General features: G+C 38.3%; 1 protein-coding gene across 3 annotated transcripts in view; it reads right to left on the bottom strand.

The window, feature by feature from the left end:
- Nucleotides 1–26,486, bottom strand: part of robo1 (roundabout guidance receptor 1) — a 922,568-nt gene that overhangs the window by 141,772 nt on the left and 754,310 nt on the right. For all 3 annotated transcript variants that reach the window (XM_062974986.1, XM_062974987.1, XM_062974988.1), the window contains one exon: nucleotides 8,557–8,714. In XM_062974986.1, the coding sequence (XP_062831056.1) occupies nucleotides 8,557–8,714 (158 nt within the window). The remainder of the gene's footprint in view (nucleotides 1–8,556; nucleotides 8,715–26,486) is intronic.

Raw genomic sequence — 26,486 nt, 5'->3', positions numbered from 1 at the left:
CATGGAAGAAAAAGAGTGAAGAGTGCAAAAAAAGGTACCAAAGTGGAAAGTGACATATCTCCACCATGCCAAGATATATTAATTTCACAGGAAATTGAACTAATATATCTCATTCAGACGTATGTGTGCATGCACATGTGTATGTCTGCCATCCTATCTATTCGTTAGAGGTGTGCAGTTTTTGTTTGCCTTGTAATTAGGATAAAATTAATTTTGTATTTATGAGGCAATATCTGATACGTGGGTGTTTCCCGTGCCAAAAATTTAAGAATCAAAATTTATCCCATACTTTTTCATTTTAGTTTTGTAAATCTTGGAAGACTCCCAAAATTGGTTTCCTTTTCAGCACAGCAAAGCCAAAAAGGCTACCTTAGTGCCTTGCATTTTTTCTAAATTAATGTAGTCTCGGCATTAGGAGCAGGAAAAAGAGGAAGCAGTGTTTACTGGGTACAGCATAGAACTCTGGGAAATGTAGTTTGGGATGGAGGAGCTCTATGCCAGATAATTCAAAAAGCCCTGTCCTAAACTACATTTCCCAGAATGCATCAGCATCAGAAAGCACCAATCAGGGCAGCAGAGAGAAAGATTTTTCTCTCTAAAAGCAGCTAGCAAGCGTTCCAATAAATAGTTGATTCTGAAAAAGAGGAGAATTGACAAATACTTCTAGTAAGTAAATCTCTATGCTGGGCTGGGAAGAAATCCCCATTTTATTGGGGAGACATATTAATTAGTTTAGAGGCTGGATGGCCATCTGTTGATAGAGTTTTGATGGTGCCCTTCTGCCTGGAAGAAGGGGGTTGGACTAGATGGCTTTTGAGGTTCCCCTCCAATTCTAGGATTATATGAAAATGTAGAATTGGTTAATATTGGTTTCTTTTGGTTAATATGAGAGACAGTCAATGAGATAGCCGTTGTGGCTTTTGTCAAAGAAGTTTTTGTCAAAACCTTTTTTAAAATCCTTAAAATCAGTAGATGTATGAATATTTCTGAACATTGGGGGAAGGATCCCCTGTTACCTTCTGTCATTGTATAGAAAATTTAAAGAGATAGCTCTTGTATTTTTTTTAATATGTTACTTATAAAAACTTTGAAAATTCCCCAAAAATCTGTGGATAAGTGAAACGTTCTGAAATTTGGTGGGCAAATAGTGGTAAATGTGCTCTACCATTATAGCAAGTTTCACCCCAATTGCTTTAAAAGAATGCAGCCCCTGAAGTTTCCCCAATTATAGTAATTTAAGTGCAATTACTGTAACAAAAAAGTAACAAAATTTCATTATTCTCATTATAGAAATAATTTTTTCTCCAACTATACTTTAGAATCACTTTAGAAACAAAACACCAGAGCCCCCTGTTTTGTAATGACTTTTGAATCGTTTTTAATGGATCACACTTCCCTACTATCCGTCTATTTTCTTTTGTATGAGACAAACTGATTTATTCCCTATTCTAAAGTTACCTAGAAATGCACTTCCACATTTCATTAGCTTTCAAAATGTCAATGGTTCCTGGGAAATTTGCATTGTTATCTATCAAAAATCAGTTAAAAGGGGGTCACATAAACACTTTATTAATTATAGCTCAGCACACTCTGGCCCCTTCTACACTGTCATATAATCCAGATTGCTAAAGCAGATAATCCACATTATCTGCTTTGAACTTGATTATGTGAGTCTATACTACAAAGCCCTAAATGGTTTGGGACCCACCTACCTTCATTTTCCCCTATGAACCTGCACGGACTCTATGCTCGTCGAGGGAGGCCCTCCTCTTGCTCCCATCACCCTTTGCAATCGCAGTTTGTGGGGACGAGGGAGAAGGACTTCTCCATCGTGGCCCCCCAGCTCTGGAACTCTTTCCCCAGGGAGATCAGGCAGGCCCCTACCCTCCTTATTTTTCGGAAGAGCCTGAAAACCTGGCTCTTCCAACAGTCCTTTGGTGACTGACTTCCATAGTAAATGACTGACCTGTTGCTTATTTTTACTGTACTTTATTCCTTAGCCGGCCATAGTTTCTCTTGTTTATGCCTCCCCTAGCACTTCAATTGGGACAATAGTTTTGGTATTGTCCCTCCCCAATTGTATCTGACACTACTGACACTCTCTTTGGCCCAGTTCCTTTTAGGAGCCAACCCAGGATTTTATCAAAGTATAAAATTTTATGTGACCAGATTAGTTTTATGATTTGTTTTATTGCTGATTGATTTGTTTTATTGTTGTGTTTTGTATTGCCTGTTAGGACTGGGCTTGGCCCAGATGGGGCAGGGTATAGAACAGATTGAACCAGAAGAAAGTGTGGAGCTTTTGCGAGAATTTGAAAAACCAGCACTTGAAACACCTGTTGAACCATCAGGAACCTTGACAGCAAGACAACAAGAGCTGAAGAAGAAGATCATGGCTCATGCTGCAGCAAATGCAATAAGACAGCGGCTCCCAACTCTAAAAACAGTGCCCAAGAGACACCTGGCGCCTCTCATGAAAGATGTGAATGCAGCACTCTCCACTGTCCAGATAACATCAATTGAACAAACAAACCAGTATGCCTACAGTGCAGCAGTGATAGTAACAGAAGAGCTTGGGCTCCTACAACCAAGGCAGCCCCAAAGAAAATCGACTGGAAAACCAAAGTGGAAGGTCAGGCTAGAGTTGAAAATCAAGAAACTTAGATCAGATGCAAGTAACCTGAAAAATATGAAAGAGAAGAAACTGAAGAATGACAAAATCAAGCAATACCTGATCAGAAAGTACTGGCTGAACACCAGAAAAATTGAAGAAGCCTTGGAAACTAAAATTAATTATTATATTATTATTATTATTATTATTATTATTATTATTATTATTATTATTACACTGCCATATAATCCAGTTCAAAACAGATAATCTGGATTTTATAATGCAGTGTAGAAGGGGTCTGAGTCTAAACAAACTGTAACAAATACATTCAGGTCTGTCCAATAATTCAAAAGAAATCTTCAGTATCTGCTGCAAAATAGCAATTCCTAATGACCTTTTAACAATTCATTTTATTCATACAGCTACAGCCAATTAAATTACTGAGAGCATTCCAATCTGGTAAAAAAAAATCAACCCCAAGATCCACAGCTATATCTAAATTATCCAGCATACTTGAACAGTGCAATAACAGTTACAGATGCAACAGTAATTATGAAAATAAAGAGACCAAAGGAATAAATAATATCACATATTGAGAGTTTTGTCAAAAAGTACCAGAAGCAGACATTTCAAGGTTAAAAGTATTGCTTCCTCATCCATTAACCCCAGATTCATCATAAATAATAATAAACAATATTATCGTCATGAAAAATTAGTAATTAAATAATATATAATTATCATTTATTATATTAAAATATTATAATATACTGTTTTTGTGGATTTTGGATGTTTGGGGCATTTTGCTGCATGGCCAACATAGGTAATCCCTGGATATGTTCCCTGAATGCATAGTTTGTCATCTTCTCTTTGACCCTTCCTCTATCAGAACAATTCATCTTTTGGATGGAGATTAATTTTCTTTTAGTTTCTTTTTTTATCTGTTACACAGAGTTTTCCTTTGGTTGACAGACATAATAACTTTTCCATTTCTTTTTATGTTTTGCTTTCTAGTCATCTAGATACTTTAAATGTTTGAATTTGAAAGAAAGACAAATAGAATTCTGAATGTTTTCAAAGAAAACTGAATAGCATTTGGGAATAATTTATTTTTTCTATCAACACAGTAAACAAATAATTTTTGATTGAACTAATGTTTCAGGCATTCTTTCCAGAAAGCAACTGATTTACTTTTTTCCAACCCTTTCTCGGTATCATTTTTCCAATACAAATTGTGCTTATAAAACTTAATTTTACAAGACATACAAACACAGTAGATTTCTGGTGTGCTTCTTACAGGGTCAGGCAGAACAGAAATGAAGCTACAACTTATCTGAACTATAAGTCATTTCAAATCTGAATTACGCACACAACCATAATGAAAATTTCCATGCATTATTCATGTTAAAACGTGCTCTAAAAAGATGAGAATCACATACATAAAAAGATGAATTGCTTCTCAAGGATTTCCTTTTAAAATGTGAATGACAATTATTGGAATAAATGATACACAAGTGTGATTATAAAAGAAAGAAAATTAGATTCATAGTATTTAACCCAGTTCCCTAGGCCAAGCCTTCCACTGTTTGAAGCCAACTGCAAATTACCTCAATGCACTGTCCATTTAATGCATACATAAAGTATTATATATTTATGCATATAATTCTCCAGACTTTACTTATACAGCAAGCACTTAATTCATGTCAACTTTAAACTGTTTTCCATAACATAAACATGGAATATGATGAGAATTAAAAAACACATACGGTATATTTCGGAATAAAAATTCATTTTGTTAGATTCAAATGCTATCCTGGATGTAGATTATTTGTTGGCTTATAATTTATCTCAACTTTCTTCACCATGGGATCCAATGCAGCTTCATTATCTCTCATGCCAAGATTTATTATGTAACAAAGTGCCTTCCATTGAAGCTTATTGTGCATGTCTGAGAATGAAAGTGTGCACAAAAACAATGAGCCTATTTCAAAATGGAAATAGCTAAAACGTACATAATTGAAAAAGGCATATTGTGGAGACATTCTGGTAATTAGGCAAGCTTCCAAATAAAAGTGAAAATGTATAAAAATATGAATTTTTGCGCAGGAGGAAATTCGTCCAATCTGGTATAAAAATGATAAGAAGAAAACGGAGGCCAAATTCAAAGAAATTTAGGTAAGTTGTGACTGAAAGGATTTTCACATCTTTAATAAGTCAAACCAATTATGGTTCTAAATTTTTCAGATAGTAGTTACAATATTCTCTATATTACCATTACTGTTTTGAACACTGTGACATGTGTTTCCAAGGATCTCTCAATTCTAGAAAGTAGTTGAAGGATGTCTATGTTTATGAACATATGATACCTTGCACATTTTCTTACAAGTCTCACTAGAACCTATTCATTGAAATCAATGAGGCAGAAATCAGTTAAAACTAACATGTCCCTTGAGTCAACTGGGTCTGTCTATTCAGTCTTATATATGCTAAGACTGAATTCAACAACTCTGTTTCATGGAGCTTTGCCCCTGATCCTGTGTTATATTATAATAATAAATAATAATAAAACCTTAATTATATACCTCCCAATATTCTCGAGAGGACTCAGAGTGGTTTTCAACATGGCAAAACATTCCATTGCCGAAAAGAAACCATACAACAAATTAAACATAGTAAAACAATAAACATAAAACAAGAACAAACAATTCAAAACAGTCACAAAAATTAAAATCCGGTTACAATATGCTCCCGCAACGGGGCCAAAATATATTGATCAGGGCTTAAGGGTAAGCATTGTTGTATTTGTAGTGTTATTAACCGCTATCAAGTCAACCTTGACTTATGGTAACCATCTGAGTAACAGATTTCCAAATCACCCTATCCTCAACAGCTCTACTCAGCACTTGCAGATGTGAGAGTGTATCCATCCAGAATGCAATCTTCCTCTTTTCCTACTGTCCTTTACCTTACCAATTATTGAATTTTCTAGTAAGTAATGTTTTCTCAAGGTAAGTCCATTACAATAATCTCAGTTTAGTCATCTTTACGAAGATTCCTTAAACATCTGCAATTTCTTGCTCCATATATGATAAAAATGGAGCACCAGTTTGCTTGCATAGGAGATTATTGCAATAGTTCTGTAGTTACTGAAATCTCTGCTGACCCATTTCTTGAGGACTGGAATTAATATTGAGCATTTCCAATTTGTAGGCCATATTTGTTGAAAGATATTAGTTAGAACTAAAGTAAATGCTATCTCAGGCCTACACAACCTGTGGCCTTCCAGGTGTTTTGGACTTCATCTCCCAGAATTCCTGACTGTAGAACAAGTTGGTTAGGGCTTCTGAGAGTTGGAGTCCCAAACACCTGGAGGGCAACACGTTGTGTGTTCTATCTCAAAAGCTTGAGGCAGCTGTGGTGGTATGCCTGTTCCTTTAGATTCTTTCTCTGAAGTGCTCTGAGTGTAGCTTTCACTTCATGGTGTGTGCAGGGGAAGGCATGTAATTTCGTTGTGCAATAGTACAATGACAAATAATGTTATTCTATTTTTTAAAATTATAAGTTCATCTCCAAATGATTCTTTCTTGAATAAATATGCCATTTGTCAGACAGTAAAGGATGGCATTGATGAGGTATCTTTCAGAGAAAAGCAGTGGCAACATTGCTAACATTTGTTTGTACTGCACAGAAGGAGGCACAGAAGACCCTTTTCAACATCTTTTTCATGAAAATTGTAGACACTAGAAATCATATTGCAAACATGTGCAGAGGAGTTCTACAGATACAGTGGACTGCTAAAAATATCAATAAATGGGTCCGAGAGGAAATAGAGCTTGACACTCCCCAGAAGCCAAGATTATTAAACCGATACTGTCATACCTTGGATTAAAGCTATGACTCACTAGAAAAGAAAATAATGAAGACAATAGGAATAAAGGAAGACTGCATTACAGATGGATTGATTAAATCGAGAAAGACATGATCCTGAGTCTGCAAGACCTCAGAAAAGTTGTAGATGATATGGTGATGTGGAGTTCACTCATTCATAGGATTGCTATAAGTTGGAGTTGACTTCATGTCAGTTAATTTTTTTTCGTGTTAGGAGCAACTTGAGAAACTGCAAATTGCTTCTGGTGTGAGAGAATTGGCCGTCTGCAAGGATGTTGCCCAGGGGATGCCCGGATGTTTTGATGTTTTTATCATCCTTGTGGGAGGTTTCTGTCATGTCCCCGCATGGAGTTGGAGCTGATAGAGGGAGCTCATCCGCGCTCTCCCCAGGTGGGATTCGAACCTGGCAGCTGTCAGATCAGCAACCCAACCTTCAAGTCACAAGGCTTTAATCCACTATACCATCGGGGGCTCCATGTCAGTTAATAACAACAACAAAGATAATATATAAAGCATAAGCCCAGACATTATATTTAAAAACAATATAACATGTATTCTCATGTCTTCATATTGAAAATCCTGCTGAAAGAAAGATCAATTATTTTAAAAATACAAAATACTCAAATATGCTTCATTTTGGGATTTTGCTAGTATTAATAAAAGAATTGTATTAAAGCATTCTTAATTCTTCTAGTATAATATAGTACTTCTGGAGCATGAGATTAGCATATGAAGAAGAAATCATCCCATTTTTCTATCTCTAAGTCCATGCTCAGATACACTATACAAATTATCGCAAATATAAAGCTAACTATAGTCTACAGCAGGGGTCCCCAAACTAAGGCCCGGGGGCCGGATGCGGCCCTCCAAGGTCATTTACCTGGCCCCCACCCTCAGTTTTATAATATAATATTTTATATCATTTTAAATAATGTAATATATTGTATATACATATAATATTGATAATAATATTATAATGTTATATGATATAATACTAATAATACCATATAATAATATTAATTATATGATGTATATTACATATAATATTACAGTATAGTGGTATAGTTCAATATAGTAATATATAATGCTAATATTTTGCTATGCTAATAATATAATATATTGTATGTACATACAGCTGCTCTGAGTCCCCTTCGGGGTGAGAAGGGCGGGATATAAATGTAATAAATAAATGTAGTAAATGAATAAATAAATAATTTTAGACTTAGGCTCGCCCAAAGTCTGAAATGACTTGAAGGCACACAACAACAACAACAACAATCCTAATTAACTTGACTATCTCATTGGCCAGAAGCAGGCCCACACTTCCCATTGAAATCCTGATAGGTTTATGTTGGTTACAATTGTTTTCATTTTTAAATATTGTATTGTATTGTTCTTTCATTGTTGTTGTTGTTTTGCACTACAAATAAGACATGTGCAGTGTGCATAGGAATTTGTTCGGTTTTTTTTTTTCCAAATGATAATTCGGCCCCTCCACAGTCTGAAGGATTGTGGACCGGCCCTCTGCTTTAAAAGTTTGAGGACCCCTGGTCTACAGTTTTCTCACATTTAACAACAACAACAACAACAACAATAACAACAACGACATAGTTATGACACAGCAAACAAGATAGATATGTTGGATTTCATGTCACTAAACCACAAGTTGAATACTTCCCAAGTGTTTAGGACTGTGTGATGTAAGGTACATTTTCTAGATCCTACAACACAACCTTATGGTAGTCTTGGTCTGGAAGTCCTTCATTTCAATAGGGTTTTCTGTTATCTGTGGTTTTGCATAGCCACATGAAGTAAGGGAATACATCCCTTGTCTGGATTATATTGTACACTCATGAAGAATTAGCAATTTGACTGTATACTTTAACATTTTTACAGGAAGTAGAAGCACAAATTAATGTGTGCTCTTCCAGTGCTAAACCCCACATGCATTAATACTCTTGCTGCATATTAGATTATCCCATTATGATGTACATAGACACTCATAATTATTTTTCTAGGGTTTGATTAGATATTTCTTTTATATAAATTTATATACTTACTGTTATTCTTTCATCTTTGTCATCAAGAGGGGATGCATCTTTTTTCCATGAAATTGTAGGCTCAGGATGGCCTCTAGGTGGTTGGCATTCCATCACAGCTGGTTCACCAACTGCTACCATAACATCAGAAGGGTTTTGTCTAAAGTCATCTCGCAGTACTGAAAGAGAGAAAGGGATGGGGGAAGAAAATCAATATATGCATCAGTGATTTTAAGGACATTTTCCTCAAGCATCTATTCCTTTGAATGCACAGGATCATTGTGTTAGGGAGCAGATACGATTTTCGTGTTCCCTGTACTTTATGGCATTACAATTTGCAGAAGTATAATTTATACCTAATATAGTCTTTCACTTTTTAACTTAGAAGTATGCCATTTCTGACCATAGGAAAGCATGCATATTTGATAGAAGGCTTTTATTTTAACTCCTTGAGAACTTCCACAGTCATTGCACAGCTACATCCATGATACTTCTGAATATCTTCTCATTGTAAACATCTTCTTCCTGATTATAGCTATTTCTCCATATCACATGTTTAAAATCATAACTACAACCAAATAGTGGGAAACAAGTTTGCTTAAATATTTTATGCACTGTATATTATCAAGTTTCTCTATAATGCCTTCAAAACATTATTTTTATGTTGTGCTAATACAGTGTGAGTATGAAATATTGCCAAATAGAGAAATATTAAGTAAGTTCAAGGGCAAAGCTTACATATGTTCTATTAGTCTGCAAGGGAGGGGTACTAGTTGTGGCTGATGACTTTCATAAAAGAAAGGCAGCAAATCATCTTTAGTCTGGATTTTAAAAGAGCTATCTCAAATGCTAAAACCTTTTTGGAAATAAAGTCTGTCAGTTTGGACAGCTTCTTCAAATTAATATAATCCATCAGCTGTCATTGATAAGAGCTCTTCACATCTAAAATAACAGCCCAGGCGGTGGGAGAAATGCACCAGAACATGCAACCCACCCCCCTTCTGCATAATTTTTCTAATTCTGCCCTTCCTGTCCAATAATTCAGTCCAAGATTTATGCACTATATAAAAAAAACTGCACTGAACATAAAAAATACAAACAAATAGCAGCACATCCATGGATATATCCCACAAAGGCAATTAAACACATTTACACTCTATAGGGGACAAAGGGAGTGGGGCAGGAGGAAAAGGCATTTTCAACATGTTTTTATCTGTTAATGGGTGTGTATGTGCTGCTCATTTTCTCATTCATTATATTTTACATTCTTTAGATGGTTCTTAATTCAGTGCTATTTTGATATGATCATTTATATAATTGCTTTTAATTTGGAATAAACTGCCACGATGCCCATATATCCCTCTACTTTGCATAATGGACACGTAAAAACCTAATACTTTAAACAATATATTTCAATGTGTTCTGCTAATTTGTCTTCACTTAGTGTTTTCAAAATTTTTGTTCTGTTAGATGGCACAGCCATGAGAGTAAGACCTTTTCTTGGCAGAAAGATATCATGCATATTTAAATTATAGACATTTAAAGCAGATCATTTAAAATCTCTGAATAGTGCACCATAACTAACCAGAAGTTTCAAAAGAGCGGAAAGAGCAGTTTGTTAAAGGCTATGTTGTTATTTATTTATTTTGACAAAAGCTTGAAAAACAAGAGAATTCTGTTGTCACGGTGCAATAAAGCTGTTTGGAGCCAAGACATGAGCTTGTTTTAAGGTAAGGATGAGATTTTCAATTCAAGAGTATAACAGAAACGCAAAGAGCAAACAAATATTTTAATAAGATTTTGGTATAAAGATATTTTAAAGAATTTTTTTAAAAGTATAAGTAAATGTTTCTTACAAATCTGAAGTGCCTTTTATGCCTGGAAAAACTCATAAAAAGTATAACAAACCCTTCTCAGATAACTCCTTGGTTTTTTTATACATTTGAAGCAACAAAGAACCTCAATATTACAACAATAGAAGTAAATTATTTGAATAATTTCTATACTTGCCAGGATAAAATCTGTTACATATGCTTTATCTTGTCTATAAATAAGAACTTTCCACCAATTAACTAGCCGACTACAAAATGATTCAAGAGAACATCAAAGAATTATAAAATAACATAATGAAAAGCTAACAGAATATAATCCATTAAAGATTACTCTGAAGATATCAGTCATGTAATTATTTTTGCAGCTTGGGATTGCCTTAGGCATTGGCAATCGGATTTAAAATTATAAATTTAAGTATCACTTCTTGTAAAAAGCAATATTTTCCCTTGTCCCTTATATGTTGAGTCTCAAAAGTAAACTGACAGTGCATATTCCTTTGAAGCTGTATTAGCAAAATACTTTGTAATACAGTACAGCATGTTCCTTTAGTTGTCCAAGTCTAAATTTTCAACATATGTCTCTTATCTGTAAACTAAAAGTTGTTGGAAAGCTAAACAATGACATATAAAATAACAAATGGGATTAAAACAAAATGTTCCACAGTGAAATGCTTCCATTCAGAATTCTAGCCAGTCACACACCATTCCAAAGTTTTCCATTACATTTCCTTCTAGAATCACAGAATCATGAAGTTGGAAGAGATCACAAGAACCATCCAAATCCTTGCCATGCAGGAATACATAAGCAAAGCTCTCCTTACAAAGAGCCACCCATCCTCTGTTTAAAAACTTCCAGAAAATGGGACTCCACCACACTCGGAGGCAGCACAATCCAGTGTCAAACAGTTCTTACCAACAGAAAGTTCCACTTCTCTCTCCTAAGTTGGTCAATAACCCATGCTAGTGTTAATAACCCATGTTAATTCTCCTAGGCTTGCTAGGAATTGAATTTCCTCCTTATTTCTTTCTCTAAATATTGCATCCTTACAAACCTTGAGGTTCTCTTAAGCCTATTAGATTCTCCGTCTACTGCACATGGGATAGCACCATTTATTCTCTTCCTGTGTCTTTGGCTGAGGGTCTAGTCTCAGGCCTCGCAATCAGCTTGTGTCTTGAAGCTGCTTGAGGAGTTAGATTGTTACAGCTCTATAATATAAAAAGATGGACTGCAGTATATAGTTCAACACACTGTCATCCTACTTTACAACAAGTGATGGGCAACTGTACAATCAAATTGAATAGTAGATAAAAGATGTGGCCTCTGCTTCATTCTGGCCCAGCTAAGAAAGACCAAAGAGCTGTGGCTGAGTGACTGAGATGGAAAATTTACTTTCATCACTTAATTCCCTGAGCTGAAGCAAAACATTTACAAAAGCAGGGAAGGAAAGCAATGGAATGGGAAAGGCAAAACTAATGTTTTGGTATGCTTATCTGTCAGATTACTAGTCAGATTGCAGTTTCTCAAGTCGCTCCTGATACAGGGAAAAATAGGGAGGAATTGTTTGCTGTATTTGTCACAGAGGAACCATCAGAAGTTCAGATGGTTTATAGCAAATCCCCCTTTTTTGGGGGGGGGGATATTTATGGGTCACTCTACTGAATGGATTTTCAAACAATGTTCAATTGTTCTGGTGCTTCTTAGATGTAATAGTTAAACAAGTACTGCAATATAAATTATAATGCTCGTTATTCACTTTTTAGAGCCGTTGTAGTTTTCTGGAAGATAACATTATTATCTCACTTAAAAGTATGACAGAAAAGATATTAATATTCTTGGTCACTCCTTTCACTCTTCATTATGAATAGAAATAGATTTCCATAAATAGATAGATTTGTTCAGATAAAACTACAGAGATAGAATGATGCTGTCAGTAAATAAGAGCATATCACTTTTTGTGCAGCATTGTTCCATCTATTTCCAAGGCAATTAAGCTGGCTCCTCCCATGGAATATGAGATACAGATAGTAATTTCCATTCCACAAAATATGTCACCAGCATTGTCTATCAGATATAATTTAAAAATACATCTTATAAAATACATTCCATGCAGCTAAATATTTGTTTTATATTTCTTTATTGTTAAATCTTATATCTTATATATATAAGTATTTTTTCTGAGTTGTTTCAGGAAGCTTAAGTATGCATTCAGTATATAACAGATAAGTAATCAATAAATAAAAATCCACAATTAAAAATAAACTAGAATCTGAAATCTAATTTAAAACAAACTAAAAAGAACACAATACTGTGACATACTTAAGCACATGAACCCATCTTAATATCTTGTATTATGCATGTATGCTGTATTTTCTGTATGAAAATGGTTGAAAGCTGATGGATCACAGCAGCAGTGCACTTGCCTGTTGGATACCATCTGGAACCTTGCTGTCAGACCCCTTTCCCCCTCCCATTCCCTTGTGTTTGCAAAGCTCAGAGGGAGGGTAATGTGAGTCAGAGAAGAAACCTTCTGGATGTCATAGCTCAAGCTCATTAGCATTCCTATGCTTTCACTAGCAGAAAGACATAAAGAAAAGTAGACAGCCCTAACAATGCTAATGACAATAAAGCTACATATCGAAAATTCAATCTCCAATTCTTACTTTTTTCTTAAAGGGAAAGGATGAATTAAAATGTAAGAATGGGAGAAAGAAATCCTCCTTCCTCTGATTCAACATCTCATTAGCATTTTAGTGACATAGTAAAAAAAAAAGATGTCCTGAATTTGTGTGTTGTTGCTTCAAACAGTTTCTAACTTATGAGGAAAATTTGTCTTGAGGTTTTATTGGCCAGATTTGTTCAGAGGTGATTTTGTCTTTATCTTCCTCTGAGGATGAAAGAATGTGTCTTGTCCAAGGGTTTTCATGGCTGAGCTTGTATTTTAGTCGAACAATCAAAGCACTATACCATACCCAACCACCCTGTTACCCGGGCCAATATCACTGCAGATGATGGCTGATTGGTAGGAAGGGCCCTTATCACAACCAGAGACTGCTGAGAAATGAGAGGAAGGGAACAGCAAGTGCAATCCTGTGTCCTCAGGCCACATGAGCCCAGGAAACTTGGGATAGCAATAAAAATAGTTATGGCTGGTTCCATCTTGGAACCGGCCCAACTGTTTACATGGACCCAAAGTCAGAGGATTCTCCAATTTCTGGGCCAGAATTGTTCTGAATGTGAGTTGTTAAAAAATCCACTTCCTTCATGACAGAATATAAAGGATGCTACACAAGGGAGGGGATTTTTCTTTATTAAGGTTCCAGATGCAGAGAGAAATAAAGTTGTCATCATCTCTTATACAGTAGCTTTAAAGGAACTGGATCCTGAAGTATAAAGGTATGTCATTAAATCGCAAATTCAGTACATGTTGCTGTGCTTCCACTTTCAATGTTTGTGAAAGCCTCGAAGAAAGTTGAAAGGAAGAAAATGCATCATGCAAATATTTGAGGCTTCACTAGCTTCTTCATCAGGCAAAGGTGCTAAAAATTGTTCAGGAGAAGAAAAGTGATGATGTTAGAGTCGTAGGCCTACATATTGTCTCAATTACTGATTCTGTTGTCAGTTAAGATATTGTACTATGAGAGCAGTACAAAAATAGAAAAATGAGACTAGAACTGGTCTTTCTATAATATAATGCCATGCCCACTGGCCAACACAATGACAAGAGCAAGAAGGGAAAGTAAATGCTATCCTATGTCCTGGGGTAAAATATGTCCCTCCCCCTTGGGGTAGAGATAGGCAGGGTATAAATAAGGTAAATAAATAAATAAATAAAATATGGGATGGCCATTTAAGTAGTTGTAGCTGATTTCATCTCAGAACTGGCCCAACTGTTTATAAGTGTTATATGTGTTCAAAGTTGCACTTTTCTCCAGATTTTAAGGGAGAATTCAGAGCAACCCATGTCCTTAGCTAACTCCCAGAAACCCTAACAGCTGGTAAACTGGCTGGAATTTCTGGGAGTTGTAGACCAAAACACCTGGGGACCCACAGGTTGAGAACCACTGGACTAGGTGATGTTAGTTTGATTAATCCAGATGCTTATAAGATTGTTAAAGACCACATACTCCAGATCTCTGAATGTATATTGGTTATGGCTTAAAGGCTAAGGAACCATAAATGTACACTCTTGCTGAAGAGTTTTAACACAAAAAAAATCAACCATTCAGCTATAATGAGCGCACTGGCTCCAGGGATACAATCTTGTAAGTGGTGATACCTCAGTCCTTGTGAGAGGCTTATTGCCTCCTGGAGAAGTTAGAAACTAGGTGAAAACTCTCTTGTGTCCCTGGGCTTTTAAAGATTTCAAGTCTTGGGGGGGGGGGGGAGTTATTACTATTTTTATTGCATCTGTAATGGCTGCTAATTACATTTATTTATCTCTTCTTTCATTCAAAATCCTTGCAAGGAACACTGTAAGCAATATAGTGTATTATTTCTAGCTTTAGGCAGAAGATTTTTTAAAAAAATCTTCAAAACCATACAAATAAAATGCAAAATATATAGATACAGCATATATATTTTTGTTTTCTCCTCATGGATGACCAAAATAGTCAATATCAAAATTGCCAGAAGGGAAAATATAGCACCAGATGAAAATGCTTCATTCCAAAATACACAGAAAAATATAATTAGAATAAAACTGCTTTCAGCTTCTTTGGTTTAGGAGAGAAAAGAAGAGAATTCTCAAGTGATATTTACTAATTTGCATATGCATTTTAAAATACAAGACAAAAACTTCCTTTCGCAAGTAAATGTTTGATTGTTCTTCCCTTAAATGAAATTGATTGGCACCTTCTTTGTAGAAATAGTTGCTTAGATCCTGTTTTAGTTTGTACTTCAATATACACACACTTCTCTGCAAGCATCTTTAACTGGTAAGCTATTGATTTCTGTCAAACTGATGTAACAAATGAAATGTGTTACATTTAGTTATTTTCATATAAAAGGTAAAAATTCTATATTATGGCAGATTGAAATTAATATACAGAGTAGAATAATGGATTAAAATATATTCTTATGTCTCAGCGCTTATAGTATCAGAGGTCTCATGACAGTTACATTATTATATGCAGGTTATCAACATCTTTCAATAAAGCAGTAGCACTAGAGAGAAAAATATTGTTTTTATTTAATCTTTAAATAAGCTGATTTATTCTGCATTTTCTGAGATGATAAGTATATCTCTTCAACAATTTTATTGAATCTTACTCTTAAAAGAAATCAAAATTTACACATTTGACTTACATTTTTTTAACATTAAAAACAATGAAATTTTCAGAAAACCATGGTTAAAATAAACACTAAATTTAGATAGAAAACACAGCTACAGTATGTTCTTAGGCATGTATCATGGAAGGATAGACCACATTAAAGTATCTGGAGATTTAATTAAAACAAAGATGAAGCATTTTAATGAGAAACACCACTGCCATAAACAATGAAAATACACATTTCCTAATATAAATAATGTAAGAATGCTACAATGAAAATTAATCAACTACCATCTACCAAAAACAACGATTTGTATTTCAACAAATTAATGAGGTAGGAAAGAAAAATCAGATACACAATTAAAATATAGATTCAATAGGAAATGGAGATGAAAAAGAGAAAATACATTATTAAAATGCATTTAGGTTAGAAAAGATTACAAACAGTTAAATATTAGGCATTTATAATTTTATACCATTTCTGCATTATTAATACAATATTAGTGAAAGCACTTCTTGCTGCTAACAGTACAATCCTTTACATGTCCTTTACAACTGTGTTTTTCCAGAATTTAAAAAAGTCCAAACATAATCACAATATCAAAATATTGGGAAGCGGCAAAAAGGTAGATTAAGAGAGTTTTGTTTTCTGACGCCATTTTACTGCTGACGAAGCATAGAAGCAAAAGAGACGCATCACATGAACTAGATATAACAGAAATACTTGCGATTAAAGGTCCTAGCATAGGGTGGGATGCATGTCAACCAGTTCTGGATGGAGTTACACTCCCCTGAAAACCTGTGTTTGCAGCTTGGAAATGTTCCTAGATCTGCCCTCCAAATAGCCTAGACCGATGTGATTGTCAGGACTGCTTACTACCAGCTTCAGTTGATATGCCAGTTGTGCTCCTTTCCAGAGCAAGCTTGTTTTCTGCTGCCTTGCAGATTAGGACACGGAACAATGGCTTCAAACTACAGGAAAGGAGATTCCATCTGAACATCAGGAAGAACTTCCTCACTGTGAGAGCTGTTCGGCAGTGGAAGTCTCTCCCCCGGACTGTGGTGGAGGCTCCTTCTTTGGAGGCTTTTAAGCAGAGGCTGGATGGCCATATGTCGGGGGTGCTTTGAATGCGATTTCCTGCTTCTTAACAGGGGGGTTGGACTAGATGGCCCATGAGGTCTCTTCCAACTCTACTATTCTATGATTCTATGAAAAGAACCGAAGATTGTAATGCACGGTAACTTCAAAGTTGGACTTCTTCTATACATTTGACTACCAAAGTTTGGAAACTCAAATTAGTTCAAAACATGGCAACCAGATTGGTTACAGAAACATCTAGGAGCAAGCATATTGCACCCATATTAAAGTCACTTCACTGATTGCCAGCATGGTCTGAGTCCAGGTTATCTACAGAATGACCTTCTTCCATATACGTAACCCCCCCCCCCCAAAAAAAAATATATACTTAAGTCCTCTATGCAGCATCTACTCCAGCCAGCCAAAATCTGACTGCCAACTGTCACTCAGAGGACCTTTTCATCAGCTGCCCAGAGATTGTGGAACAACTCGCCAGAAGTGACCAGACACCTAAATCATCTGTCAAAATTCAAAATGCAACTGAAGACTTAGATCTTCTGGCAAGCCTATCTAAATTTAAACCCTGAATTTTAACCTGCATTTTATTGGTGTTGGTCTTTATTGTATTTTGGTATATGGATTTTTAGGGTCTGTTTCAGCTGTGTTGTACCCTACCTCAAGCCATGTGGAAAGGTAGGAAATAATACATTTTCATTATGATTTATTCCTGCAGTGCAAATAAGATAGTTCTATTAATGTTGAGCCATATGCTACTGACTCTGTCTTCTTCTGTGCTATGGGTACTTTGTTGGACTGAAAGGAACAGAGTGTCAAGATGTATTTCAAATGAATGCATATACAGTAGAGTATCACTTATCTAAGCTAAACGGGCTGGCAGAAGCTTGGATAAGTGAATATCTTGGATAATAAGGAGGGATTAAGGAAAAGCCTATTAAACATCAAATTAATTTATGATTTTACAAATTAAGCACCAAAGCATCATGTTATACAACCAATCTGACAGAAAAAGTAGTTCAATACACAGTAATGTTATGTTATAATTACTGTATTTACGAATTTAGCCCCAAAATATCATGATATATTGAAAACATTAACTACAAAAATGGCTTGGATAATCCAGAAGCTTGGATAAGCGAAGCTTGGATAAGTGAGACTCTACTGTAACAAGGACAACTATTCACTGGTGTTACTATACATAACTAAGTATGCATATGAAAACATTTGCAAGTACATGTAAGTATGTGTGTATATACTTCATCCATGTGAGCAGCAGACTGAAAAAAACTGATTAAAATGTTTCTATTACTTTATCTGTGCTGGAAGTCACTGATTTTCCTGTGCTTGGGTGTAAGGGAATAAAGCAAACTAAAAAAGAACATGAAAAGGAGCTAATTGCAGAAATGTCATAGAGGGCAAGTAAAATAAGATTTCTTTTGATTAGACCCAGCAGTTAATACCAAGCAAACTGCAACTCACTATTAATGTGGCAATTGGAAATATCACCAATTAAATATATGAGTAAGTGCTGAAAAACCCTAGACTTATTTTATTTTATACTTAAATAGAGAACAAATCTAGTTAAGCAGATGGCACACAGGATTTCTCAATGAATTCAGCATCTGTGTGTACAAGTTGCACAAATGCCAATTAAAATGTGTCAAAGTAAATTTAAGTCCCTTGTTGATAGAATATAAGCCAACCAAGCTTGCAAAGGAGCAAGGTTAAAACTAATCATTCCCACAACTAGCTGTGCGTTTCTCTCAAATTGTACATAATTCCCAGAGAAATAAATACAGAGATCCATTGATTAGTATTTATTTACATCCATAACCCCGCTAACGTCTTCAGCTGAAGCTCGAAGAAAAATAAATGGCTATGTGTATCATTTGGCAAAAGTTTAATGCAACAAACACTTAAAAATCTCTTCAGCAAATTTTCTAAACTGACTATAACTGCTTCTTGATTTGTCTTTGGGGAAAAATAATTTTTAAGTACTAAAAGAGTGCTGGACATGTCATGAGATTTGTCTATTTGCAAATCATTCATAAATTACTTATCTTATTCCTGGAACTTAAAAACAAACAAATGTATATACTCATCTGAGTTAAGTATAATGCTAAGTATGATGCTAAGTAGCTATTGTATTCTAAAGTTAATAACGGAAGACTATAAAAATCTTACCACTGTTCTGTATTTGTTAACTTAGTATAAAATATACGATAAAAGAGGGTATTCACTGAACATTTAAATTGTTTAACGAAGAAGGCTGGAATCCAACTGTGTCAATCCAGAAGAACAACTGTCATTGTGGCAAGCCATTGTTAGGGGTAGCTTGGCCCTCAGCCTCCTCTTTGCAGCCATGAAATCTCCCCAAGCATTTTCCAGCTATTCTAAATTTTACAAATATAGAATACCTGGCAATGTATAATCATGTGGCAGTGTCATTTGCTATTGAGGGCTGGACCCAGGACCTTGATTCTGGAAGACCTTACCAGACCTATTGATAATAGTGTGACTAAGGGTACATCTTCTACACTGTATAATAAATGCAATTTGACATCACTTTAAATGCCATGACTCAATGCTGTGGATCCATGGGACTTGGAGTTTTACAAGGTCTTTAGCTTTGCCTGGCAAAGAGTGCTGGTGCCTCACCAAACTACAATTCCCATGATTCACGGCACTGAGCAAAGCCAGTTAAAGTGCTGTGAAACTGCATTAGTTCTACAGTATAGAGGTCCCCTGAGTCCAAAATTACATTAAATATCTGACTGATGGATATCTGAAAGAGCTACAGAAATTACTCAAAAAATTCTTTGTCAAGGTACAGCATCAAATTCAAATGGACCTACCCCATAAGCCCAAATTACTACTATATATTACCAAAAATACACAAACAAAGGATTCCAGGAAGCATTAAAACCATAACTGTTGGGATATCTGGGTATATGTAGAATTCAGTTCTCAGAACACTCCAAGCTACATAAAGGATACAATTGATTGAAACAATGGGTTTATAAGTACAAAAGCCCATGACAACCCCCCCCCCCCCAAAAAAAAAAATAGTTTTAAAGGTAGTGTTTAAGAGTTTGGCATAAACCTTGTCACCCTTTTGGTGAAGGGTAAGGTCTATTCAAGTTCTGAGACCTGGTGAGTGCGGAAGGAGTCTATTCTTGAGGTTGACCAGTTCTTTTGTAGTCACTTATAAGCTCCTGGAACTTGCCTGGGACCTTCCTGTAAGTGGCTGTCCAATAGTTAGGAGCTCAAGGGAAGGCTGATAACGTATTCTAGGACAGACACGTGGCCTCAACTGAACTTCCAGGTTGTTTACTCCATTTGCTCCACTCAGTTTTAATCAACATAAATAAGATGTAGGTCAAATAAAGTGGTCCTTATTGAACCTAATTTTCTGTCTAAGGTTTTATTATTCCATGCGTTGTCATCAAATTGTAGACACATTGGAATAAGTTGAAGTTATTCATGATAGAAGACTAAAAGATTTCAATATTCTACTATAAGTTAGACTAAGACTGGATCCAACTCACAATAAATATATACAAAAACAATCTTTGATTAAGATATTTCTATGGCTAATGCACTAGTCTGTCATAGTCTGTGTTAATATAGTACTATATACTCTTTTTTGTCAAAGTTAAACTTCAGCTATACCATTTTAAGTACGCATTGGCAAATTTAGCCTAATCAGGGGTTTTCCATTAAATTACCCATCTTGATAGAAACTGCTCAATTTTATCCTGCTTATCTTACACTACATATGATCTTTTCTCATGTGGGTAATTGCTAGGAAGGAAAATTACAGGAACTATGATGGTACAGATGTTCTTTCTCAGTTGACCAAACAGAATGAAAGAAACAAGATTTTATGCTTCGTGCAGACTTTTATTTAAAACTTGATGGTTTTTATTTACAAAAATGTTTTTAATATATCTATTTTTTTAGAGAGTTTTGTGGGTTTTTTTGCAATGTGGAAGAATATGGTACAACACACTGGGTGGAAAATAATTAAATTATTGAAAGTAAACCATGTACGAGTTGAGTTTATGCAGATTTTCAAGAGTGTTTTAAATATGTTTGAAAATCATAGACAGCACTCCAACATATACAATTCCTTCAAGTAAAGGAAATAAGCAGACCTTCTTAGCTAAACTGGGGCAATAATGTTTTTAAATGGTTGACTATCAGAGATTAATTTTATGGCATAATGCATTAATTGTCATCCTAGAAGAAATGATAATTTTTAGTGATCAAGATACATGTTTTGTTGCAGAGTTTATGTAAAACTAGACTTAAAGGGTAGATATTTTATTGCCATCTAAAGATTTTTAAATAATGCTTTCAAGATTCAGTCATTTGCCATGAACAGTTTTCTTTTAAAGAGATAACACTTTTCTTTTAGACATCTGTATCTGTTATCCCTGAGGTAATTTTTTTTTGTCCCACACGATATCATGTATTTTGGACAAATACACCATGTTTCTTTGAGTGTACTAATGGAGAAGGCTGCGCCTGTGCAGGATCCAACGGCACTACCTCCCCAGTTCCTGAGTCGCAAAGGCAATGAGAAAGGGAGAGGTTTGTCAGCGGGGATGGAAGGGCGGGTTTGTGTGAATTCACAGAGTAAACTCGAAGAAATATGGTTACAGGTAAGCAACCTGACCTTTTTCTTCGTGTACTCTGTAAATGCACACTAATGGAGACTAGGAAGCTGAGGTCTAGGATGGTGGGACAGAGGAAACGCGACAACAAGTTGAATGTCCAAACCCAATGTTTATTTGGTACAAAAGAAATAAGGCACAATGCAGAACGGGGTCGAAACCTGGACCCCGTGCACATAATGAAAGACATAACAGTATCAAAGTGTATCCCTTGACATCATGGCCACTTGGTGTGGGCACGGGTAAAGTGCAATCAGAACTAGCAATATCTCCGAAAAGGAGAAACAAAGTGTAATCCGTCCCTAAAATAGGACAAGAGATAAACAGACCCCTAACAGCGTCCATCGTTGTATGGGACAGAAGAGGAGCAATGTAAACAAAGTTTCATTACAGAATACTCTCGTAAACCTCAAAACGTGGAACAGAAATAAAACATTTTAAACCAGTAACAACACCTGGTGTGATTTTTGTTTCTCCTTTTTTTTCTTTTTTTAACCAGAGGGTAAGTGCTCCGTAAGGGGAACAGGGCCCCTTAAGACAGGCAGGAAGACAAGACCGATCTGGCGAAGGCTGAATCCTTTGGGCCTTAGAGTCCACTCTATAGTGGGAGACAAACGTTAAGGGGTTTGACCAGATCTCTGCCTTGCATATAGAGTTGAGAAGAATGCCCATGAGAAAGGCAGTTGAGGTAGAGAGGCCCCTCATTGATCTCGGGCGGACTGATGGAGGAGGAGGGCGCTTAGCCAGCTGGTAAGCAAGTTCAATGGCTTGCGCAATCCAGTGGGAGAGCCTCTGGGAGAAAACTGGGTTACCCAGTTTGTCCGGGGCATAAGCAACAAAGAGTCTCGGTGTCTTGCGTGTTGCTCTAGTCCAATCCCTATAAAAATGAAGAGCTCTCCTAACGTCTAGTAGGTGAAGTCTCCGTTCCAGTGGAGACAAAGGGTTAGGAAAGAAGGCCGAGAGCACAATGTCTTGGTTAAGGTGAAAAGCAGAGACCACCTTAGGAAGAAAGGTGATGTCCAGACGGAGGACAGCTCGATTGTGGTGGAAGCGAAGATAAGGTTTGTCCACTCTAAGAGCCGCCAGTTCAGAGGCTGCAACCAAGAAAGCTACCTTCCATGAAAGCAAATGGAGGTCTACTGAGGCCAGCGGTTTGGAAGGGGAGGACGTGAGTTGGGACAACATGAGCTCGAGGCTCCAACCAGGTATTGGTGGCTGCGTCGGTGGGCAGAGGTTATTGTAGCCCCTCAAAAAGGTTTTTATGAGATGGTCCGCAAACAGGGAAGGCTGGCCATGATGCTGAAAACAGCAAGACAGGGCAGCTAGATAGGATTTCATAGAGGCCAGAGACAGCTTTTGCTCTAAAAGGGTAAGGAGGAAGTCCAGAACCACCGGTATCGGGGTTGGGATAGAGTTGATGTTTCTGGACCGAAGGAAGGTACGAAATTGAGAGATCTTGTAGGCGTAGGCCTTAGTCGTAGCAGGCTTGTGGGCTGCGCGGAGAACCACCTGGAGGTTTGGATGGAGGGAACTCAGGCGAGAATCCTCCATGCAGTGAGATGGAGAGATGAGATGTCCGGGTGGAGAATTTGCCCATTCTGCCTGGTCAAAAGGTGAGGGAAAGACAGAAGAGAGAAAAGTCCCCCTGGAGAGAGGAACAAGAGCCTGATACCACAGTTGGTGCGGCCAAGCTGGGGCTATTAGGATTGCCGTAGTCGAGGCAAGGCAGAGCCTCTCCAACACCTTCGGTATCAGAGGAAGTGGAGGGAACAGGTAGAGGTTCCATCAACCAGTCCAGTCCTGAGGCACCCAGGAAATGAAGCCAGAGGAAGTCTCGCTCTGTATCGAAGTAGCTGCGTGTTTTGAGAAGCGAAGAGGTCTAGGGTCGGCCATCCACAGTCGTGAAAGAGAGAGTGGAGAGTGTCGGGGTCAAGCTGCCACTCGTGGGAGGAGCTCATCATCCTGCTCAGGGTGTCGGCTAGGCCATTTTGTTGGCCACTATGGAGATGTCGTGGGCTATGCACCATTGCCAGATCTGGAGAGAAAGAGACATCAGATTTCTCGAACCCATGCCACCCTGTTTGTTGATGTAGAACATCGCCACTGTGTTGTCTGTTTGTATCTGGACAGTCTTGTGAAGTATCAAGCGGGCAAAAGCTTTCAGGGCCTTGAAAATGGCAAGGCATTCTAGAAAGTTTACATGGTGGCCCTTCTCAAGGGGTGACTAGAGGTCTTGAATGGTGAGACCATCCATGTGAGCTCCCCAGGCGTAGTTTGATGAGTCGGTGGTTATGGTGACCGATGGGAGAGCAGGATGGAATGGTAGCCCTTTGCAGACATTGGCTTGAGACTTCCACCAGAGAAGGGACCAGTGGACATGAGTCGGTACCGAGAGGAACCTCAAACTGGAGTGGCGGAATGGCTTGAAAAGTCTATGAACCAACTTTGTAGGGGTCTGAGGTGCAGTCTGGTGAAGGGGGTGACCAGAACTGTGGATGCCATATGACTGAGAAGGACCTGGACAGATCGGGCCCAGACCCTTCGGTTTTGTTCGCAAACTGCCAGGATGATGGAGGGCAAGAAATCTGTCAGATGGAAGGGAGGCAGTCTCGGTGATGGAATTGAAGAGAGCGCCGATGAAGCGAATTCTCCTCGATGGAATGAGGTGAGTCTTCTTGGCATTGAGCTGGAGACTGAGTGAATCCAAGAGCTGGAGTGTTTGGGCAACGTGGAGTTGCAGCACAGCCGGGTTGAGACCCATAAGCAGCCAGTCATCCAGATAAGGGAGGACTGTGATGCCTTGTTTTCTCAGGTGCGCCGCAATGATGGCCACCACCTTAGTGAAGACCCTCGGTGCCGTCACGTGGCCGAAGGGCAAAATGGTAAACTGATAGTTCTGGTCGAGGACCTTGAAGCAGATAAATCGTCTGTGGGCCCTCGGTATCAAAATGTGGAAATATGCATCATGTAAGTCTATGGATGCGAAGTAGTCTCCTTGCTGAAGTATCGGGAGAATGGATGCAATGGACACCATCTGGAATTTTGTTGAGTGGATAAATAAGTTTAGAGCTCTCAAGTCTAGGATGGGGCGAAGTCCTCCCCCTCTCTGCGGGACCATAAAGTATCTGGAAAAGAAGCTTTAAGGGTCCCGTTCGGATGGAGAAGGCCGAATAGCCCCTTTGGCGAGGAGGGAGTAGATCTCGGCGTAGATCTTCAGAGAGGGATCGGTTCTGGAGATGTGACCTGTAGGAAGCAGTTCCTCGAACTCTAAGGCATAGCCTTCTCAGACAATACGGAGAACCCAGTCATCTGAAGTAATAGCCTCCCATTGGTGATAGAAGGAGGCCAGAAGGTCTGTAAAAAGGCAAGTATGTGGGGAGGGCGGCATGGAGGATTGTGGAGACAGTATGGCAGCTGCAACGGTACCGGATGTGGAGGGCAGACACAGGGCACGGTGTCAGTTCCGACGGTGAGCCTGAGCGGGGGTGGAAGTGGCTTGACCCCGTTGTTTCGGGGTTTGAGCCGAACTGCGAGGCTGCTGTTGGCCTTGGTGGCTCGAAACCGAAGACCGCCTGAAGCCTTGGTGTCGAAAGGACTGAAGTGAGAAATGGCAAAAACGATGAGGGAACCAACGGGTTCACTGGGCATGGGGCTGTTAGACTCCACACTTCAAAGCCAAAATCGTAAAGTCATAGTTAGATTTGAGCTTGTCATCAGATCCAGCATTGAAGAGCCCCAATGCATCAAAAGATAAGTCCTCAATGACCTGTCTAGAGAATGAGGAGAGAACCGATGACCTCACCAAGGAATGCCGACGAATGGCAACTGCATGGGCAATCATTTTGCCGGTGGTGTCACCAGTATGTTCTGCCATCTGAATTTGATGGTGGGCTAAAGAGTCTGCCTCTTGCTGAAGCGTGGTAAAAACCGAACAATCTTTGTTGGAGAGCTTTGCAAAGAAAGGTTGGGCCTTTTCCCAAAGGATTTGTTGGTAAGCGCCCATACAAGCCCCATCCTGCAGAGTAGGAGGGCACCAGAGTAAAGTTTACGACCGACAGTGTCAAACCTTTTGCCTTCTCTGTCAGGAGTATTGGACTGGCGACCGGAAGCCTGGGAAGCCTTGACAACCATCAAGTTAGGGTTTGGATGGTGTTTAAGCCATTCCATGGAGTTGTCGTTGGTACAGTACCAGGCCTCAATCCTTTTCGAAGTGGGCAGTATTGAGGACGGTGTCTTCCAAGAAGCTTGGATAACGTCCAGTAAATAAGGCAGAAAAGGTAGTAGGGTAGCTGGGGGGGGGGGGCTGGGCTTGGACCCTTTTGAAAACAGGGTTGGTCACAGCCTTGGAAGTCTGCTTGATTTCCATCCCTAGTGCGTCAGCCATTCTGACCATCTGATCAGAGAAGACGCGGACATTGTCTGTTGGGGTTGACTTCATAAGCGTCATGAGGAGGCAAGAGGTCGAGGCCCAAAGAGACGACAGAGGCCAAAAGGATGGATTCTGGACGATCGACGTCGAGCTCATCATCCTCGGCGCCTTGAGGGGACCAAGGAGGAGAGGAAAGCACAGTATCTGGAGGAAGCATAACCTAAGCAGCAGGCGGCCGAGGGTCTTTGGAGGCCGAGGCTTGAACTGCTCGGGCTAAGCGGGCTGTTTGTCTTCCCCATTCTGGAGTCGAGTGTGGGCGAAAAAGCTGCTGGTGAGATTGCTAACGTTCCGAGGAGGGTTCCGGGACTGGTACCCTGACCACTGTTTGGGTAGAGTGGTGGGGTGAGTCCTGTATTTCACCTTTAGACAACTGCTGAAAGGGGGGGGGGACTGAGAAGCAGCCCGAGGTTGTTGGGCCGGTTGAATGGGAGAGGATCTTCTAGACGAAAAGAAGGAAAATCTCTCTGCGAGGAGGCCGAAGAAGAACGCTGAGTCATCCGCCCCTTCGCTGGTGGTTGTTTAGAAGGCGCCCTCATAGAATTACCCGGTGTTGGTGGAACTGGGCTGACGGCCGCCGAGTCGGATTGGGCGCATCGAGATTCCTCTTGGGCCCTCTTAAAAGCAATCTTTATGGCCGAGGTCGA

Source organism: Anolis carolinensis, chromosome 3 (genome assembly GCF_035594765.1).
Source record: "Anolis carolinensis isolate JA03-04 chromosome 3, rAnoCar3.1.pri, whole genome shotgun sequence".
Taxonomy (NCBI): Eukaryota; Metazoa; Chordata; class Lepidosauria; order Squamata; family Dactyloidae; genus Anolis; species Anolis carolinensis.
This window is presented reverse-complemented; position numbering and strand designations above follow the sequence as displayed.